The sequence below is a fragment of the Melopsittacus undulatus genome, chromosome 10, assembly GCF_012275295.1.
Source record: "Melopsittacus undulatus isolate bMelUnd1 chromosome 10, bMelUnd1.mat.Z, whole genome shotgun sequence".
NCBI lineage: Eukaryota > Metazoa > Chordata > Aves > Psittaciformes > Psittaculidae > Melopsittacus > Melopsittacus undulatus.
The window spans coordinates 17,954,016-17,975,234 of NC_047536.1; the positions used below are offsets into that span (position 1 = coordinate 17,954,016).

The 21,219-nt window shown below is 43.7% G+C and overlaps 1 protein-coding gene across 2 annotated transcripts in view; it reads right to left on the reverse strand.

Moving 5' to 3' along the window:
• Positions 1 to 17,984, reverse strand: part of GLRA1 (glycine receptor alpha 1) — a 36,337-nt gene extending 18,353 nt beyond the window's left edge. The window contains exons 1-2 of one of the 2 annotated variants that reach the window (XM_005147184.2): positions 17,929 to 17,984; positions 2,501 to 2,631 (exon numbers count right to left, since the gene is read on the reverse strand). In XM_005147184.2, coding sequence (XP_005147241.1) covers positions 2,501 to 2,631; positions 17,929 to 17,984 — 187 coding nt within the window. Of the gene's footprint in view, positions 1 to 2,500; positions 2,632 to 9,197; positions 9,254 to 17,928 lie in introns of those variants that run through there. The other variant, XM_005147185.2, reaches the window with a different exon arrangement.
• Between the last annotated feature and the right edge of the window lie 3,235 nt (positions 17,985 to 21,219).

Here is a 21,219-nt window from a genome sequence, read left to right on the forward strand (position 1 = left end):
TGGCTCAGCCTGGCTGGGAGAGTGATGCTTGACCGTTGTAAGTCCACATCTGCAGTCTGGCAGTTGCTGCAAGATAAAATACTTGGAGGGAGGAATGGCTTTAACGAGAGGCTTGTGCCTCTAATCAGTGCAAACTTCCTCCTGTGTGGAAATTAATGGAATTTCCTGATTGCAACGTTTGAAGCTTGGTTTGTTCCTCTTCATTTCCCTTTCCTTCTCTCCTGTTTTGGCCTCTTCTGAAACTTTGTGCCTGTCCTCTGTAAGAATAAAGTTGCAGCCATGTAACAGTGACTGGGATTTTCTTCGTGTGAGCCCCAGGCAATCCCAGCAGGCTTCTGTCTAACCAGCTCCTAGCCAGCCATTTACCAACTCAGCAGCAGCTCTGTTCAATATCTGCAGCTCTTCCTTCACGCTTACATGTAGGTATGGGCTAAAATATCAGATACAGAATGATGCCTTTTCTATCACTCCCTTCACCAACTTGTCTTCTCTGAAAGGTTTATCCAGAACATGAAGCTGATCTCCTGAATGATTGCATGTGCTCATGGCTGACATGTATGGAGGATTTTGGCTGTCTTACTCCTGATCTTATGCTGATGTGGAGCTGAGTGTGGGATAGGGCTGCCCCAGTGCATACTGAAGAAGGCTCTCCTTGGGCCACCTCTTGTTGAGGCACTGCACTATTCCCGTTGTGTCCAAGCGGACACCATGAGGATTCTGCAGGGTTTGGTTGGTTGTGTGAGGATCTACAAACTTCCCCGCTTACCACTGAAGCATACCAGCTCTACAGTGGGATGCAGCTATGAAGGAACGTAGTTTTCCAGCAGTGGGGTTAAGAGTACAGCCTGGGTGAGAGGTCCACTGTCCACCCCTACTGAATTCAGCCCTGTCCCTGTCAGAGTTGCTGGTTTCCTTCTCCAACCTGAAGCAAAGCCCAAATGCTTCTTCCTTGTTCTTGGAATGTGAATCCACAGCTAGTCCAGACCTTGCAGCATTTAAGGAAAAACTGCAGTCTTTATGTTAATCTTCCCCTCCCCAAAAATCAATCTGATGCGGAACTTTGGTATTATTTTCATTTAGAACTAACCCATTAAGATGCCCTTATGAGTAACTGCAGCTAATTGAAATGATGTGCTTTGAGAGCTGCAACCCCAGCTCTGTAAAGCACCTCCTATGCCTCCTATATAAATTGGAGCCAGATTTATGTGTGGGAGGCTAAGCCAGCAAAACTGCCCTGTGGGGAAGGTGTGGTTCATTGAAATAAAACTGAAATTAAATTATCTCAAATAAAAATGCAATACAGCTGCTTCAGCAGGAAGATAATGTATACATTTCATTAAATATTAAAGTTTAATTTCTTCTCTGTGTGCATAATTTAGTGGTAGGCAGGTTTATAGGGTGGATTTTTTAACTCTTTGTGGTTTGGGTTAAAACCAGCGATGTTCTCTGTTGCCTTGTTGATTTCTAGGACATAAGAATCCCACCTGTATTTGGGTTTAAAATTCCAGTATAGAGCTTGTTGTTTGCAGCTGCAGAGCAGGTGTTGTTATTGGGATTAATAGGTCCTAGGAGTCTTATGTTAGCACTGCCTGTGCTTCTCGGGGGAAGAGGAATCGGTAGTAGGAAAGAAGTGAATGAAGTGAACACTGAAGAGGGCTGGACAGTGGCTGAGAGGAGGCAGGTCCCACTTTATACCCGGGTGCAATTCAAGGGCAAATAGTTCTGGGAAAATGAGCTCAGATAAAGAAAACAACAAAACCCCAGGGAATGGTGTGAGTTGTAAAGGGACCCTACAGATCCTCTAGTTCCAAGCCCCCTCCTATAGGCAGGGACATCTTCCATGAGAGCAGGTGGAAAAACCCACCAAAAGAAGTCCCCTAAACCCAACTCTGTTAGAGGTGTTTTGGGGAGTAAAAAGAGGCTCTGTTGCCTCTCTCAGGGTCTGTTTCTATGTTGCTTGGCTGCCAGTGAGCGTAGGGTGAACTGGGGAATCCAGGTGTGAAATGGAGCTGTGGGTGCTAACGTATAGCCCTTTTACTATGGGGATCACGGTGGGTCAGAGCTGCCCTGGCATCTTAATGAGTTCCCCTGGGAAATACTCCTTTTGGCTTCAGTGGGTCTAAGGGGGGAGCATTGCCCACTGTTGGAAGGTGCTGTGAGCAGTGACTGTAGGAGGAAAAACTTGGGCTTTCCTTTCCCCTTACCTGAGGTGTTCAGCTCCCTGCCAGTCACTGCTTGGTTTGGCAGGATCCCTGATCTCTATATTGGAGTTTTTCCTGCATGCAAAGCTGTTACAAGGTTGTTTCCATTCTGAGCAGAAGTCAAGTGCTTTACCAGACATCTAGAAAATCCATGTGCCAAATCCCTCATTAATGTATATATTTCATATGAATTAAGATTGTTCATATTCCGTACACAGCTAAGGAGGCACTCATGAAGATTGCATGCGGTTTTCAGTCCTAAGTTGAAACAAAGTCACGAAGCAGGTTTTCATGCATACCTTTAAAATTTGGCCTGATCCTGGCATCATATCCTGAAGTTCGCCCCATCAACTTATCCAAGAAATCGGAAGGAGACATGGGTTTGGGGGCAGATCGTGCTGCTGCTTCAGCTTCTTTAGAGGCTGCCAGGCTGTGTGAGTAGAAAGAAAGAGGAGATTTTTAGCGTACATCCCATGTTGGGGAGGGTTTGGGGTCCAGAAAGAGAACAGTCAGCATCTCATTCCTGCTGTGAGGCAAGATGGGTACCCATGTGAATTCCTAATGAAGCTGGTCTCTGCTAATTTGTTTGCCCAGCCCAAACATCTCTGAATACAGAATCCCAGCTGCCACCAAAGTAGCAGAGGGATGATGAGTGGAGAAAATCCTTTTGTGAGTTCAGGTATAGCTCCTTGGTATGCCACTAAATTACAAATCTGAACTCTGGCACTGAGCTCCACAGGTAAAACACACTCTGAGATTAGCCTTGGGCAGCAAGTTCTGCTTAATTACATGGCAAATAGCAAGGAGCATATTTGGTATCCTGACAGCCCAATTTTCCCAGGTAGGATCAGAGCAATCTGGAATTCAAGGGTTAAATGAGTGTCATGTGACTGTATAGCTCCTGCAGAGCCTGTGGGTCTGTAGAGGATAGATGCAGCTTTGCTTCCCTCTTGCTGGCCAGTCCAGCATTTGCTATTGGTACCTGCAATGCAGGGGTCTGAGTTCAACAGAGCAACATGGTCTCTGGACTGGGAGGTGTCTGGAGTGTGACCCTGAAATGTTATTCATGTTGGGTTGAGAACGAAAGGAAATAAAATCTTCTGGGGACCTGTATGGCCTCTGGGGCAGAAAGAATGAAATTACCAATTTCTCTGCAGATGATGAAGATCTGAGGCTGGCAATGTGCCTTCTGACTCTATGGGATTCTGCAAGATCTACAGGGTGATGATTTGGGCTTAGAAGGTCTTGGTTGTTGCCATCCATGCAGGAATAAGTGGCCACTGATGCTAGGTGCTCGTTTTCAACTTTGCTGAAAGATTTGATTTTTTTCAGGACAGGAATAGACATTATTCAGTTCTTTCCTTATGGTTATAACAGTGTCTACTCAACCACAGACTGTTCCTAGGCTGGAAGTATAGAATAAAATTGCCTAGATTAGCAAAATCGATGTACCTAGAAGTGGCATGCCAATGTGCTTAGGGCAAGAGCTGTCTCTACTTGTGGGTTCAGGTGCCTGCTCACGGTTAAAGTCTACAAGCCTTGTTGCAATGCAAATGTGTTAGCCAGAGAAAGCTGCTCAGGAGGAAGTGAGGCTCATTGATTCACACTTGGCAAACCCCCTGAATCCTTTCAAAGTACAAAGGATGTGTGGGAATTGTGAAGAAACCACTGTGGCAGTGCAGCTGAGAGGCCTAAGCATGTTTACAACAGGCACTAGATATTTAGGTAGGTATGATCTAGCAAATGATGACACCATGGAGTCCTACAGCAGGAGGATGTCATCTTGAAGTTCTGCATTTCTTGCCTCAAGAGGATGCAGTAGCCAAACCTGCTGTTTTTTAGGAGAATAATGCTAGGTACTGACACAAGATCTACCAGGAAGAATTTGGGGGTGATTACTGTGCAGGGCCTTAATGTAGCCTTCCCCTCAGAAACCTGTTCATACAGTGCAAGCTTGAGCTGAGACAAATGTTATCTATATAAGGCCTTGACAAGAGCATTTTATTCCTCCAAGTTCCTCAGGACTTTAGAAACAGGTGGGATTCAAAAGCACTTGGGAACCATAATTTGAACCTCATGAGTCTCTAGTAACCTGTATTGCATTGATTCTCTTTAGCATTAGCAGTGGTGGCTTGCCAAGCCCTGGTTTTCAATCCTGCAAACTCACAACTGCAGTCTGGCTGCTTTTGCAAGCTGCAACTGCAATGATGTTCTTTGATGACTAGACTTTTACCTGTTTAAAACGGCTTAATTTATACAACAGGAAGGGAGATAAATTCCAGATCACTTCCTGTGAGAGTGTAAAAGTAAGATTTCATTCACCCTTTATATGTTCACCATCCACTCCCACACTGGACCTGGCTGATGCACACTCATGCTTGGAGGTGACCTGACACAGTGTGAATGTAGCTTTTACTGTAGCAGTGTGCCATTTCTTTTTTTGTCCCCATCTCTTCTTTAAGAAACTATGCAAAGCCAAACCACTGTGTTTCAGGGGCAGATGGGGCTGTGGAATGGGTGATGTGTTTGGGGTTTTTTCCTCTTAGAAGGAAAACAACAGGGTGCAATTGATTTGCAAACTCGGAAGAAAGCTGGGGGTGGGAGGACAATCAATACTAGGCTTGACTACTGCATTCCAATAGAGTGGCTGCATGGCAATGAGTCGAGAGAAAAGTTTTCAATTAAGCAGCAAATGACCTGGTAACCAGACTTCTGCCACTTCAGCAGCAAGATGCCAGATAGTGCACTACACTGGTTTCTTATTAACTGTAGACTGGAGGAAGTATATGGAATCGGAAAAGTTAGGGGGAAGAGGCAGTACAAATCTAATAAGCATTAAGTGCAACAAGATAATTAGAAACTGCAATTTCCCTGGCATTCATTTTAAAAGTAAAAACTGGTGCTCATCCTTCCTGTAAATTCAGTGTCAAAGGCTGTGCTGAATAGGCTCAGTCCCAGTGAGTCTGTTGATGTTTCTTGGATGCCATTTTCTGATTCTTTCTGCATTGAAGTTGTATGTGAATGAATTTCATGGGCTCAGCTCCTATGTGAAAGTGTATATTTGGATAAATGAATCGTATACCTGTCTGGGAGAGGACCACCCTCTCATAGCCCCACTACTTTCTGCATATTCACACCCATCCCTTGAACAGTTTCTGTGAGCACCTTTGGGAATATGCTGCAACTGTCAGATGTGGTTTCCTCTCTCCTGGTGCATGTTGTAGAAGCTCTGGCTGCTGTGTGTTTTCACCTGTGACCTAAGAATGATGAGTTCAGAGTTTCTTCCAGTTTCTATTTAGTTAGTAAATGTTTTCCTAAAGCTAGCAGTTAACTTCCCCCCTAGATTTAACAAGAAAAGGCAGGAAAGCGGGGGATGAGAGCATAGCAAAGCCTTGCCAGCAGCAGGCAGATGTACCTACTCTCTAGCTCAGAAGTAAGAGTAGGAAATGCTACAGGGAGGCTATTCCCCACTATACTTCAGGGGGAATGGATCACATCTAGCACAACCCTGAAATGGTCACTCTGGCTGTGACAACTGAGCTTTGCTACAGCAGTTTAGCTCAGGCAGCACCCTAAAAAGCTATCCACTACTGCTCTCTTACAGCAGGACAAGACAGACCTGAATGTGCTGCCTAGGGAGCTTTCTGGGATTTTCTACATCCCTTAGCTCTTGCAGAAGCACCTTTGAACTTCCCACAGGAGTGTTCATCTCCTGGCCCAACAGGGACAAGGGAAATTACCATGTGATTCAAAAATTATTTGCAATAGGAGAGAATTGGAACTTTACGGTGAGTTGTGCCTTTCAGAGAGAAAATTTGTTCTCTGAATAAGCAAAAGGAGGCAAAACATGTAACAACCACCGAGGATGTAGTTTGCATTGGTGCAAGAGTGTTGTCTGAGCCAAGAGCCTCTTGGCGCATTTTAATAGCAGCCACACAGCGGCTTATCTTATTTATGCTGGTGTAATCCCTAGAGGATCTGGCAGAGAAAGTGCTATCAGGCAATCATCACAGCAACAACAATGGGAAGGATCTCTTCAAAGGGTCGATGAACTATCATAATCTTCTGTGGTATTAATGCTGGCGTGAAGGCAGGCACCACTGAGCCTCTAGGAGGTCCAGCCCACTAGCAGGTATGTGAATGTGAAAGCTAGTGGAGATGGACACCCCAGCTCTTCAGAACTGCTTTCCTTAAAATGGAGAAGTCAGGCTTTGCAGGGCATTTATTACCTGTTTCTCCCACCCTATAGAGGCACTGTTTATTTTTGCTGCAGCTAAACAGACATGTTATTCTTATCACAAGTTACTTGGTTTAGAAAGTAGCTCTTCTGCAGTATGGACATGTCAGTTTGCTTGGTTCCCAGCTCCCCAGTTGGCTGTTTGTGCCTCCTTCCCCTATTTGTATGGCTCCTGTGCAACATTTTCATGCCTTTTCTGCTGTGTCCATGGTTGTCCATCTACTTAGGTCAAACATCACAAACTGCCCTGTTCTGGTGGAATGCTGATACTGAGACATACTAATTCCTCTTTCTTTTCAAAGAGGAATGATGAAGGAATTTAATTAGCACAGAGCCTCTATTCTCCTGTCAAATAATTTAAATTGTTAATCATTAATTCTGAGGGTGAAAAATAACGTCTGGCAGCAGAAGCACAAACTGTTGGAAAACAAGTGTTTGCAGAGAAAATGTCTCTCTGCAAAGTGTGGGAGGCTCAGGTCCCTATGAAGGTAAACTGGTGCAGCATCAGTGCCTTGAGAACAGCACTGAGTTATTCCTGTGCTTAGGTTCTTCGTATGTTGGGAAATAGATACCTGATTGCTTTACCTTGGTTCAGTGCTGCTCAGCAAAGGTTTCTGGAGGGGTTTATTTTCAAAACACAATTCAAGCCCAAAAGCTTGGCAGGAATGTGTTGGGAGTAGCATTCTTCAAATGTGATGTTTTCTGTAAGCTGGTATCCCAGGGGAGAGGATTATCCATCAGGCCTTTGAGGCAGGCTGAGGGAACTGGCATAACTGTTTCTCCTGTTACCCTCAAAGCCAAGCTAGAGCAGCTTGAGCTCTTGGGGACACAAGAGAATTAATCAACTTGGAGCCTGCTGGAGTCACTAAAACGGAGAGGTTTTGGTATAGTCACAGAGAGGACATCAGATGGTTGGGTATAGAAAGGCATTGTGTTGCCCATGATTGATGGGTGTTAACCATAACAACTCACCACTCTTCCTGATCATCTCCCTCGTTGCTGAGATGATGCCTCTTGGGCATGGAATCCCTTGAGTAGGGACTGGAGTTCAGCAGAGCCCACTGCATTCGGCTGATGCTGCCTGTCTCCGTTGTGTCCTCAGCAGGCAGAAAGAGGAAGGAGGGACAGATGAGAGATCTTCCAAGGGAAAGGGGCAGCTCTAAACTCTGTATTCAGGCTGCTATTTCTGACTGCACATTGTGTTATCTGGAGGGAAATGCTGTCAGACTGGCCTGGGAAGGCTTGGCAGAGACTGCATGCAGACTATTTTAAATGATTAGATTTACTATCAAAATTAATAGCACAATCAATATTGATACACAATTCAATTAAAAAGGATGAAACTCGTGTGTTTTTCTGCCACATCTGAATTCCTGTCCTACAGTGGTACAGGTGGACAGCATAAAGAGTGGAGGTGTATGGGGAGAAGAGAGCCCTGATTCTTTATTTTTGGCCTGTCATGGTGCAGAGTAGGAGCTATGAATGTTAAAAATGTGCTGGTTGCACAGTACTGATTGTGATCCATGTGGTCATGCTCAGCTCCTGGTAATTACTGTCCCTGCAGTGTGGTTATGGGGTGTGCTACAGGGTTGCATTTGCAGAACTAATTCTCAAAGGTGGAGAGGAAATTTGGATTTGGTTGTTTTCTTAATTCATCTGGGATCTTATGCAGCAAGGTATGGGGTAGGATAGGAAAATAATCATGTACAGTGAGACTGGTGAAATACGGACTCTGAGAACCTGCGAGAAAGCGATCTTGCTCTGGGAAAGAAATGGGCAATAAGCTGTGATTTATCTCTATTCATGGCGGGAGCAGAGGGATGGGGAAAGAAAAAGTAGGCTTGTTAATGCTGCTGTCTCTGTCCTGGCTGGTTGTGCTCTGTTGCTGTGAGCTGCTTAAACCAATTCTAGCTTTTGCACCAGAAGTAACTGCATTGCAGTAGCAGCAGAATGTAATCAGTTAAAGTTTTAACCCAAAGGATCCTGAAACACTCTGAGATCCTGCACATGTTACTGCTTGTCCCTGTGACTGTACAAGAGGAGAGGAGCTGGGAGCTGCTTTTCCATGAGCCTTGGGAAATTAACCCTCTGTGGTTATTCCCATCCAGAGAAAGCTTCATCAACTTCACTGGAGTGAGGGGAAAAAACTTTTGCTTCAGACTGCAGCATTCTGGTGTCTGTGTTCCACTGTCACGTTCCTGCAGCCTATGGATCCTATGCCATATGGCAAAACACCCTGTCCAGGACTATAAAACATCCCAATTACACTGATTAACTCTATGGAAAGGCACCAGCACTTGGAACAATTGCTGATGCTGCCTGAACAGAGCAATAAGAAAATAATAAATGACTAGACAGCTTGGGGGGGGGTTGAGTGGGTGGGAATCTGCCCATTTTGGATAGCTGAGATGGGAAGAGCACAGGGAGACCAACAGATTGCATGGGAATAGTGCTCAGCTGCTTGCAAGATCCCTGCTTTTATGAGGACTGTTTTTCAAAACTCTCTTATGGTGCCCGGTCACTCTTGCTTATTGCATACTTAAAAAGAAGTGTGTATGAAACCCCTTTTTGAGCTGCAGGCTTTCTCTAGCAGCATTCCCAACTAATCCCTCTTCCAGAAGCATCTACAGCTCTTGGAACACAAGTTGTGACTTCCTGGAGAGGTATGAGCCTCAGCCACTGAGACGGGTTGGAAAACTTATCCTCAACATTAGAGAAGCAAAAGTCAGTGCTCAGGTTTTAATCACTTTGAAATATACCCAGCAAACACCACTGTTGACTCTTATATGTGCATATACTGAAGGGTTGAAAAAGAAAAAAGTTATAAATGCATTTTTGATTAGAAAAAAACAAAGGAGAAAAATCCCTACAAAGACAAAGGCGTGTGTCTAGCGTCACACATGCTGAATATTCCCTTTAAAGTCAAGGGGTCTAATCAGGTATTTAAAGTTTTGTATAAACAGCCTTACTGAATGCAGTAAACAAAGGGAGGGGGAAATCTCTTTGTTGATGAGGTTTCTTATTCAAGGGAGTAATATTCTCTTCCCTGACGTGCTCTTGATTTAGTGTCTGGACAGAGAGCTGCGGTGGGAACCTCAATTGACGTCAGGAGGTTTTTAGATCACAGACCAGACAAGTGTCAGAACTATGAGAGATAGTGGATCCTTTCCTATCTATAGCTCTGCGGTTGCATTATCAGTTGTGTTTTCATCAGCTTAAATAGCTTGCTGCAGCAGCTCTTCAAAAATTAGTTTTTAGTTTAAGGATTTATGATGCTTGTTAAGATTGGCTATGAATATTGTAACTGCTTCTTTTTTCTTGATAAATCAGAGGTCGTATGAATGTAATTCTTTTCTGAGAGCTGGAACATGCAGTGCAGCGTGGTTGTGGGGTTTATTTTATGAAACTTTTTGCTGCAGATCCTTTGAAAGGCGTCCTGAGTTAATGTGCGCAATCTGCCTACAACATTGTGGGTCCCACAGTAAAACTAAGGCTCCTCGTGTGTATTTTGTGCTGTGTAAAATCATATTTTCTGATGGAATTAGTTATCATTGCAACACAAATACCCTGCTGGAGATGAATGTTCCCTCTGTGCTGTCTGATTCTGGGTGTAATTTATCAGTTTATTCATGGCCTATGATGAAATGGCTAAACTCTAGCTCCCCTGCCCAGGATGACTTTTCTCTATCCCACACCAGCTGCCCTCTGACTTCAATTTCTTCAGCTCCCTGACAAAACCCCTATTTCTTCAACCCTGTCAGTGCTGCAGGGCCCATGTTGGTGCGGGAGAGTAGGTTGTTTGATGAAGCTTGTTCTTTGTCAGCCATGCTGCTGGGAGATGATTTCTAAGCCCATAGCTCCATGTCAGGGTGTGATGGATGGGGCTGAAAGCTGGAGGATGCTTGCAATTCTCAGGTAGGTGGGGTGGCATTAGAGTTGGAATGCATGCATTTTGGTCTGTAAATCAGGCCTTGGGAGTTCTGGTGAGGGGAAATTTCTGTGTGTGGATATGCCAGGAACTATTGCCCTGCTCAGGAAGTGCTTCCTGAGGATGAAAACACTGAGAGTGAAGAAAGAGATAACACTGTAAAGATACCTCATGAAAAAGTCACTTTTTCTTTTGTCCATGGCCTGTGTGGTTTTTACAAGACCCACCTAGGGATTCAGAGCATTGAAACCCTAATCCCAGCTGTGTTAAACACATGCAGTGCACAGGTCCTGCTGGAATGGGGGACTCGGCCCATCTTGCATAGGGTTTTTTTGACACCAACAAGAACATTTGGAGCTAAGGATTTTTTAAAGGGTGCTGATAACAACTGACCCTCATGCTTTTAAGGTACCTACCCCATTAGAATGGGGAAGAGGGTTTTTTGCTTGGAGCTTTGTACAAAGCATCTTCTTACTTGCATCATCTAAAATACGGGGAAAATACAAAGAAAATGAAGGAAAAGCTAGAAGTCATGAGTTCTGTTGTATTTTCTGCATGATTCCTGGCTCAGCTCCATCTTGCTGCTGAACCAGGCGCATGCAATAATGGCCCTACCCACCGTCAATCCCACTTCTGTTGCTGTTTTGATTTTGTTATTGATTTGTGTGTTTGCTCCACCCCTGCTGGGGCTGGAGGGCAGGATCCTCATGCTGGGTGGGTGGCTGCAGGGACAGGCATTGCTTGCGGGGCAGGCTTGTGAGGGGAGCTGCTGTTGGCAGCTTTCAGCTGAAGGCAGCGCGTGCGATGATTGATTGCACTGCAAGCCCTGCTGTTCTATGCATGCGACACTCCTTGTCTTGGCAACATTTTGGTAGTGCTTTCCTTCCTCACCCACCCTGTAATGAGGCACTGATAAAAACAAGAGAGTTCCCTGGCTGTCTGCTGAGGCATTTGGGTGTTCTGTCTTTTTTTGCCTTCTGTTTTTTAACTTAGCAGGCTGTGAGCCACAGTGGAAAGATGGAGAAATCAAAAGGAAAGCAGGTGCAGTAGTGTATTCTTTTCTTTCCTTCTCTCTCTCAAAACCCAAATTTCATGGGGTTTAGTAAATTAAGATTTCTCCTGTGTTTCTCAGCTGGCACTTAGATCCAGCAGAGATGTATTTACAGGATGCCAACTGTGTCTATGTACCAGCCAGATGTGCTGCAGTCCCCAAATCAGCAGCTTACTGTGGTGCATTATGTGGATTAAATAATTGCCCTTATAATGGGGACCGCTCAGCACGTGTAAATGATGGGTGCATCTGTTTCCATCTATTTCTGCTCTCTGCAGGCCCTCTCTGGGCTTTGGCCGTACTGAGGGAATAAAGGCTATATTTTGGTTTTTTGAGTTTCTGTGCATCAGTCTCTTGAAGTATCTGACATTTAGGAGTGGCTTTGAGGTGTGTATCTGATCTATAGTACCAGTGGGATCAAAGCATGCAGACCACCAGGACCAGATCAACTAGAATGCATCATCAGTTTCCCAGGAGATTAAGGGAGAAACGTAATTGTGAACAAACCATTCATCTTAGCAAAGAAATAGCAATGCAAACCACCTCCCTTTGAGGGAAATGGTTTCTGTTGTCTGATTTTATAAACACAAACATAAATTTTTTGGACAATTTGGGGCAAGGGTGAGAAACAGAAGAGGTGCTGGGTTGGGTTTTTTCTTCCCTTTATAAGGAGAACTGACCTGCTGAAAGAGCAGTATTTTATGCTGAATGCAATGTAAAAGTTGCTCTTTTCTGGCCTGTGCAAGTAGGTCTAGAAGTCAGCAGCCAGACAGTCTGGTGTTGAGTTGTCTGGTCATGGCTGCTAACAATCCTTCCAGTGCCTTGCACTGAAGCAGCAGCAGCAATTCCTGCTTCTCCCGCTCCTTCCTTTTTGCTTCATTTAGCCCAACTCTTATTTTTCTCCAAACTGAAATGATCACAAGTGCTTGGAATGACTTTCAATCAACAAATTGAATCCAGTCATGGTGGGGAGGGTGTGCTGGAATGACACTGGAAGCATGGGAAAGAATATGATGAGCCATTTTTACTGAAGGGTATGAGGTGCACAGGTGTAGCCATCCTTCATAATGATAGAAATCATTCTGCTTTTGCTGACAGATAAAGGTCAATAGAAAGTATGCAAGGTAATGATAGCGAAAGGGTAATTTACTGGAAATAGTGAAACCCTCATTTAATGTGCCTCAACAGTGAGAGCTGATGCAGGCAAATAAAACAGAGAGAAGTCAAAATGCATTATCAGCCTGTCTGTCATCTTAATACTTGTAGTCACTTTAGGATTCCTGGAAAAGCTCCAGGTTATAGAAAATGAGCAAATGAAACACAGTGAATAGATTTTAGATTATTTGATGTATTTAAATGTTGTGGGTTTCATTTGCGTGTTGTCCTTTTTTAGGTATGATTTTTTTTAAAACCCTTGTCTTTCATCAGTACCTAAATAGCAATCATGATCATTAGGTGATCTAACATCTTGTTCTCAGCACTGGAATTTGGAGAGCCCTTTTAACCTGCATGCTAGGATGAAATGAGAACAGACTTCTCTGCTGGTTTTCTATCACAGATGAATGATCACTGGTTGGTGCTGAGTTAATAAAGTAATTTAATTTTGGGCATTGATTAACATCTTAATTCAGGTGTTGGGATCCTCTTCTATCCAGGTCAGCTCATGAGGATTTGGTAAGATGAATTTCAGAAGCTGCCAAGAGGAAGTGTTTACCCAAGACCAGGGGAACTGCAGTGGGCTGTTGCTTGCAAGTGCTTTCCTTTTTGACTTCAATTTCTTAGTCAGTAGCAGAATGAACTTCTTAAACTTCAGATTGTGCTATTAAATCTGAGGCACTTAAAACCGAGTCAGTGGGCCCTTTGCTGCTGACTTGCTTCATACATCAGGGTGACCAACACCTCTTTCATGGGAGATGAGGAATGAGGGGGGGGGGAAAGTTTTCCTGCTTAAGTTCTTGTTCTTGAAGGAAGCCTCTGCACACAATTCATATGATTACATGATAATTCATATGCCCTTACAGATAAGGGTAGGACCCTACTGTTCCCCCCATATATTGTTCTCTTTCCAGAAGCACCTTCCTTCAGGTATTTTAACAGTAAATACATGTTCTGCCAGTGGGACTTGCTGCAGTATAAGCTAATATTCAGTGGGAATCAAGGTGGAAAGCCCACCTGTATTACCTAAAATCTGCACAGCACCACTGCCTTGGAGACAAAGGGATTTTTGTTAGTGCATATGAGAAATGGTATCATTATTTGTAATGTTTTTAAACAAGTTGATTATCTATGGGTTTCTTGCTCCTTGTACTCAGGGTAAGGAGGGGAAATGATTTTTGCCTAGACATTTGTGGAGCCTTTCTTTTGTTCGGATCTATCCAAGTTACAGGTCTGGAGGCAGGCAGCGGTTTAGAAAGGAGGGTTAAGATTAGACTGCGTTAGAAAATGTCTTGCATATTTTATATTGCTTTGTTTTAATTGCCTTACATGCAAATGAGTTGTTTATGGAGGGATGGAAGTGTGTATCAAAGTCCCTGCAGAAGGCAGGATCCCAAACATTTTGTGCTTCTACTGGGATGACACAAAATTATGCTTTCTTTGTGAAGTGATTTAATGATGATTTTTAGGTAGGATTGTTTACTTCATCACGTTATCAAACCCTGAATATGAAACCCTTTTATCAGGGTCTCTAATGGGGCTATTAGAGGTTGCAGACCAAAGAAGCTGAAGAGTGTCCTTATAGCTATCTAGTCCAAGCCTTTGCTATTTTGTAGAGGAGCTGACTGACTCAGCAGAGGCACAACAGGTCAAAAGGCACAACTTGCAGTAGCTTTTAGCTCCTGTGAGGAAAATATTCTTTAACTGTGGAGAATATCTGCTACTTTGCTTAGCTTTTGGCTCCGAATGACTCTTATTGGTGCTTTGCTCACAGGTACCTCTAATGTTATCTAACACTGCAGACTATAACAGAAAGTTTAGAGATAACATGCACTTTGCTCCTTTTTCTTCCTGTCTTTTATTACCAAGGGGCTGAAACCAGCAGCTTTCCAATCACCTGCTTGTCAAATCTCTAATGGAAGGACAGACACTTTTTCCTAAAAGTTAAGGTGGCATATTCACAATGGCATCTTAGTGTTTTAAAAACAGGAATCAAGTAGCCCTGTTACTGACAGGAGGGAAAATGAAAATGCCAGTCAGAGCATTCAATAAGGCCTGAGGCTGGCAGCAACTTCTAGCTTCTGAGTCACTTGGAGCAGTAGCCTTGAATCACTACTCCTAGCTGACAGATTGCTGTTCAGGAGGGGCCAACTCTGGTCTTGATTTGATGAAGGTCATGCTGCTGATTCTGATATACAGGAGTGCAGTTAGGACAAGAATCGGACCCAAACAAACTCAAAGCCTCACAAGACAGTCTTCACTTGGGTGAGATACCAGTTCTAGGCTACCTTTTGTCTCCTAACTTGTACAAGGTGCATTTCTACCCCCAGGCTTATGCAGTGGTGTTTCTGGACCACTACAGCTGTTAAAATGTGAGGGTACAACAGAAAACCCAGGCAAGATCATCATAGGGTAGGGATAGGTTTTGTTTCTGCATGAAGGAATTCTCAACTGAAATAGGATATGCAGTGTATGTAGTTAGACTTTAGGAAAATGTGTGTCTCCACAGATAAAAGCAAGACATCTGGAAGTCCCTGTGTAAATAATGTGCAAGCTATTTTTATTCTCAAGAAAGTATTTTGCCTTACATAGATATGTGTAAGCAAAGGCTGGTCAAGCAGCCTGTCAGAAGACACTTCATCTCCCACCCAAATCCAGTTTCCATCCTGACTCTATTCAGGGTCTTAGTAAATGTCTTAGTCACAGCTAAGTGACTGCAGTCTGAGAAAGCAGGTAGCAAAATAGGAAATGCTCTTCCACAAATAAAGGTATGTCAGGATGAGCCTCTTAGTGCAAATGCCTTCCAAAACACACCAACTGTAACAAACAAATATGTTGATAATGCCATAACGTTTGCATTTACAGACCAACTGTTAGTCTTTCCCATGGGGTCTTGTTTGATAAAAGCCTCTTGAAGGACATTATTTTTTTTTAAAACAACAGATCTAGTCTTATTTCCTGTATTAGCTGTATCTAATTTTCTGTTGGGACTTTGGGTTTCCCTTTATTTTTGTGAGGTATGTGCTAAAATATAATGGATTCTCTTTCCGTAATGTTTTTGACAGGCTGACAATAGTGTGATACACACCATAATTTAAAGCACTGCAGGCTTTTATTGTGGATTATTGGATTATCAGCTTGTGTGTTTTGGTTTTCTTAAGTGTTACATGATGGAGTGCAGGAGGAATTGGCACACTAAATTTATGAATGACTGTTAATGAATAAAATTCTCTTACTGAAACTGAAATAGCAAAGCTATTCCTGGACCAGAAAGGCTGGTAGATTTTTTTGGCCTATTATAAACTGAACACATAACACAAAGTGGGAGTAAAAAGAAAAACATTGCTTAGTCAGTTCTGAACAGGAATTATTGCTTTGGTTTTTTTTTCTGTTTGTTTTCTTTTCTTTTTTATTTTTTTCCTTGTTTGGAAAATAATTGCAAAATAGAAAACAATTTGGTTTCAACTTCTCCCTACAATTGAATTAAAGCATTTTCAATTTTTCTTAATTTGAGGAAAATTATCCTGCCAGAAATAGCTTCTATATTCAATATAATTGTATATAGCACATGTAGGTATAGGTATACAATTTGTAACAGTATAAATATCAAGATTAGAAACTGAAGTGACTGGTTTACCAAGATTTTGAATGCCCAGGATTTTAATTGATGTACTGATAATCTGTAAGTGCTCACGTGTGTTGCAGTGCATAAGCATGCATCATAGAACAGGATCAGCAAGATAAGTGTCAATCAATTTCCCTTGTTAAGGCAGTTCAGAGAAAAGCCAGACAGATGCTTTAGTCCAAGGCCATAGGAAACTCAAGCCTGGAGATCCCTTTATTTTCATTATTTTACTTTTACCCTTTGGCTTATTTATTGACAACATTCCAGAGCATTTGTTTGTTTGATCTTGTTTCTTAATCTAAAACTAAAGAGTTTAATGCACATACGTATGCTTCCTAATAGTCCACCCCACTGTATTGTGCAGTGCTGCTATACAGTTGTGGCTGACTAAAATGGGAAAGGATGGCTCTAAACTATAGGGTGTTGTGCATTATTTTTCAGATACTGGTGACTTTAGCAATTTCTAGAACTTCTTTCTTGGCTTACCTAACAGATAAACATCTAAATGCTTTGAATTCATGTCACAGTCTTGCTATCTTTGATTTTTCTCTGGAATTATGGAAAAAGTAGGGATACCTTAATTTTTATGCCTGAAAAGACTGTTTTTGAAAGGAAGGAGACTGCTAGCTAGATAAGTCTGACCAGTATCAGCAGGTATGCTGCTATGTTTCATAAAATAGTAAGTATTGTAGCAGTGATACTGGTGTAAATAATGTTTGTTCTTTCCCATTAAAATATGAGCCTTTGATAAAATACAGAAATGCAGAAATAAGAGCCATGAAACTGAAATAAGTCGAAGACTGAGCAAGTTCAGGTCATGAAAGAAGGTTTTTTTTTGTTTTGTTTTTTTTTTTTTTTGTTTGTTTTTTTCCAGTTGCATGTATCTGGCATCTAACACTTGCTACAGCAGGCTCCATTATTCATGCAAAGACAGAAGAGCTTCTAACTTCCAATAGTGGGTGGTGTTTGGATATTTTTGTCCATTTAATGAAAACAGTGCAGGGAGAAACGGACCAGAAACATTCTTTATGGATAAACCTGTTCCTCTTCTACGATAGACTTAACAGAAAACTGAACATATGTAAAGCAGAATCAATGTACAGCTAGGTGATTGATAATGGATATAATTGTAAAAACTCCCCATATCCCCTTTGGCTCTCATTTAGATTCTGTAAGGAAAAGATGTTGAAAACAGCATGAAAGAAAAAAGTTGGGAAGAATTTCCTTGCTTAATGTGACTTTCAGCATAGCAAGCTGAGGAGATAGGGTGAGCCCTCTTTGAAAAGGAGTCCCGCGATTTCTCAAGTGAACATACCTAAGCAGTGAAAGAATCCCACGGACCTCACCTTAACCTGCAACCTGAGGATGAGGCAGGGGGCGAGGTGGGAATATTTACCCGGGCAAATTCAAGTGCAGCATTCCCAGCCACCACTAGCTGTCACTTTGCAACCAGCCGGGGTCGATGTTTTCAGCACTGCGGTTAGAGAGATTGCGGTGCTAATTAAACAGAGTAACTCCTAAAGCAGCGGAAAGTCCCGAGCCCGGGGCTGTGCGATAAACAGCCTCGGGGAACCGAGGGGAGGCGAAAAGGCCCCTCAAGATAGGAAGAAAGCCGCCGTCCTAAGCCTGAGGCTCTACCTAGGGGCTGTGCCCCGAGCTCGGGGTGGACACGGCAGTCCAGCCCGGCAGCGCCCGGTGCGCACACACCTTTCCCGTAAAGCCGAGCCTTACCTGAAGAAAACGATAGTCTCCCACACGTAGACTCCGAGAGCGTTGACGTTGCACATTTTTCCAGCTCTCGCTGTGGTTTGTTTTGTACTCCGTGAGGGGTGGGCCGGTGGGGTTGGCCAATAAAGTAACCCGGCACTTGGGAGAATTGGTAAGGGAAGCGAGCCACCCCTCCCGAGGCAGGCTGGGCAGGGGAAGGCCAAGGACTCCGCTCAGCACCTTGGGCAGTATCAGGAGAGGACAGCTGAGATCAGGACCCTGGACAGCGTCTGGCTGGCAGCTCCGGTCAGCACCCTGGACAGCGGCAGTGAGCCGCGGTCGGCGGCTCCCCTCCGGCGCTGCCTCGGCTCGTCCCTCCGCTCCGGCGGTGCCACCGCCACTGCAGTGGTGCTCGGGGCCGGAGGACCAAGCTTCCCGCACTGAATTCTCCCTTCAGCGGGATCTCGCTCCGGACATCAGGCTGGCGAGAGGGAGTGATGCAGGGGGTGTAGGTTTGCCATCAGGGTGGCGGGGGGTAAGATGGGAGGGGGTGGGTGAACGACAACCCTTAACAACCAAGGGCTTTAATCTCCTCTGCTAGCCGGGGTGTCTTCCTAATTACATCCACAGGAATTTGTCAGTGTGGAGCCGTGCTGCAGTCCTGGTTGTGGCGCTTTCCTGCCCGCCGTTTGGCTGCTGTTGGTTCCTGCTTCCTGGGCTATTTTCCTCCCGGATAAGTTATTGCTGCTGTAGGGAAGGTGTCCCATTGCTCAGGGATAGAGCGGAGGGGAGCGAAGGGGAAGTTTCTTGGGAAGCACTCCCATTGTGCTCAGAAAGAAAGTGGCTCAGTGTCCTCCTAATGCATCTCATCTCCCCTCTGCCCTCTCTCCCTTGCCAGGACTCGCCAGATCTTGGGAGTTTCTTGCTGCATTAATTTACTAAACTAAAAAAAAAAAACCCACAACCACAAAAGCGGGGGAAGGGGGAGGAGGAGGTGGAGAAGAGGGAAGGCAGAGGGGAGGGGAGGGGGGAGCTCGGTCTCTCCACCATCCCGAGGCCCTCCTCTTAGCTGTGCTCATTGGTCTCGGGGCTGAAAAAACTACTCTAGGACGCGGTTGGATAAACGCATGTTTTTCGGCAGCAGCTGTTAACCTTTAAAGCGCTGACACGTTTTGGTTTATTTCATTTTTTTTTTTCTGCATGAATTGCTGTCTTTTTAAGAAGTCTCTGAAATCGTCTCCCTTGACAGGGCAAGCGTAGCCTGCCTTAAGTCTCCATCTCGTGGAAGATCTGCTTGGTTGGCAATTGCTATTTGTTGCTGTTGGCTTTTAAGGAACATCTCTGGGTTGTTGGCTCTTTTTTGTTTTGTTTTTTTTGTGTGTGGGGTTTTTTTTTTCTTTGTTTTATTCGATTATTTTTGTTCCGTTTTGCATTTGGTTTTGCAGAGAAGTTTGGCAAATACGAGAGCCATCAAGGTCAGGGAAGGTAAGGAACATTTAGCAGTTTCTTATCTCAGCTCCAGCTGTGCTTGCAGGGTGCCGAGTGTGGTTGTCCGGGAGAAGGAAGGGAGGAATGGGCTCTTTAGTCACTTCGTCAGCGTGTCACTCTTCTCGGCTTCTCCTCAACTTCTGAGAACTGAAATTAAAACTCCTAAACTATCTAGGATTTCTTCTTGTTCTGGTGTAATGGGGTTCTTGCTTTTAAGTTCCGCTCTGTTTGCTCGTCCTGTGCTTTGCAAAACTCCCCATGGCAAAGAAAGATTTGCTTTTAACCCCTTTTTAGCTGTTTTTAATCTGTTCAAAGACTTGTCCCATCCCATAGTGTTGGGTGGGTGGAGGTGAAATGGACTGCTTGCTCCATTTAATACCATAATCCCCCACACTAGGAAATAACTAAGTTTTTCTTTTCACTTTGGGCTGCATCTCAGAGGACCTTCCTGCCATACTAAAATTCACCTCATGTTTTTCATTGTCCATTTTTATTTGTTTTAAAGCAGGGTATTTACTTAGCTAAGATGACAGAAATATCCTTTGGGTTATCATTCAATAAAAAAAAAGGGAAGAAAGACCTGCTTGGCTTCTAGCCATTGATATAGAAGGAATTTAATCTGATTTACTCCAGCTACTTGGTCTCAGTGTGTCTAGCCAGATTAATAACAGGCTCTGATTTCAATTCATGGAGATTCCTGGGGACGTGATTTCACACAGTGTTTCCTGCCTGCTGCTTGCTGGCTCTTCGCTGTACTTTCTCTCGTGATAGTTACCCCCACATGGATGATGAGCCTCTGTCACTGTACTTCTCCACCCCCCAGTGTGCTGACAGAGCAGAGAAGGAGCTCCACACTGGGAGTGTTAACAGGACAGGCACAGCAGGTGAAAAATCGTGGTTTTGTGTATTTTTACTGGGGAGCAGGACAAAGAGCAGGAGGCAAAATCATCTCTTGGCATCTGCAGGTTAAAGCTGGAGGCAAGTCAGCCTTCTGATTTCTTTAGAAATGGGCTGTGTTAGATATCTGGCTGTCTCGTGATTTCTCCACTGGCTATAAATTTAATCTGCTTTATACCAAAAGAATCTAGACTTGTTTCATTTTGTCCCAGCTTGCATTCTCATAACTTCCTTGGGTTAGAAGGGCAGGGTGCTTGCCCATTAGATCAAGACAGCAGATATTTGCCCCTAGAAAATATCAGTTATATCTTTTTCTGGAGCTAAGGAAGTTGTTACTTGCTTGCCTTGGTACAGTGCCCTCTATGCGTTACTTGCATGTGTCAGACCAAGGTAGGGGCGGATCCAGATTCTTGGAGTTCCCAGGTGACTCAAGAAATATCCAACCAGTCCCACTGAAACCTATCTATAGGCTTATCTGTGGTGAAGTTACCAGTGTTGGTTCTGTATGTTACCTGATTTTTAGATTTATTTTCCTCTCTATGAAGCTAAAGGCAAATAACCCAGAAATCAGGTCTGGAGATCTAATAATGTCTGGAAATCAGTTTTATTGCTGTTATTATAATATAACTCTTGACATCAGGAATTGGTTGGCAGGTCTCCTCTGTCTGGTTCTGTCATGGCTTGTTCACATATTGGGTTTTACTCTCTGCTTGTTTTTTTAAGCAGCGTTTATTTATTTATTTACTGGGGAGAGGTGAGGAGGGCTCAATTGCAGGTTTCTTACATTTCAAGCTGAGTGCAAATTGTTTTGAAAGGTAATTTATCTTTTTTTTATGCACTTGTACAAATGACAGTGTTGAAGATAACTTCTCATTATGTCAAAATATGTCAAAATTAAGATTACCTGCTGTGTATAAACCTTGCTGTTTG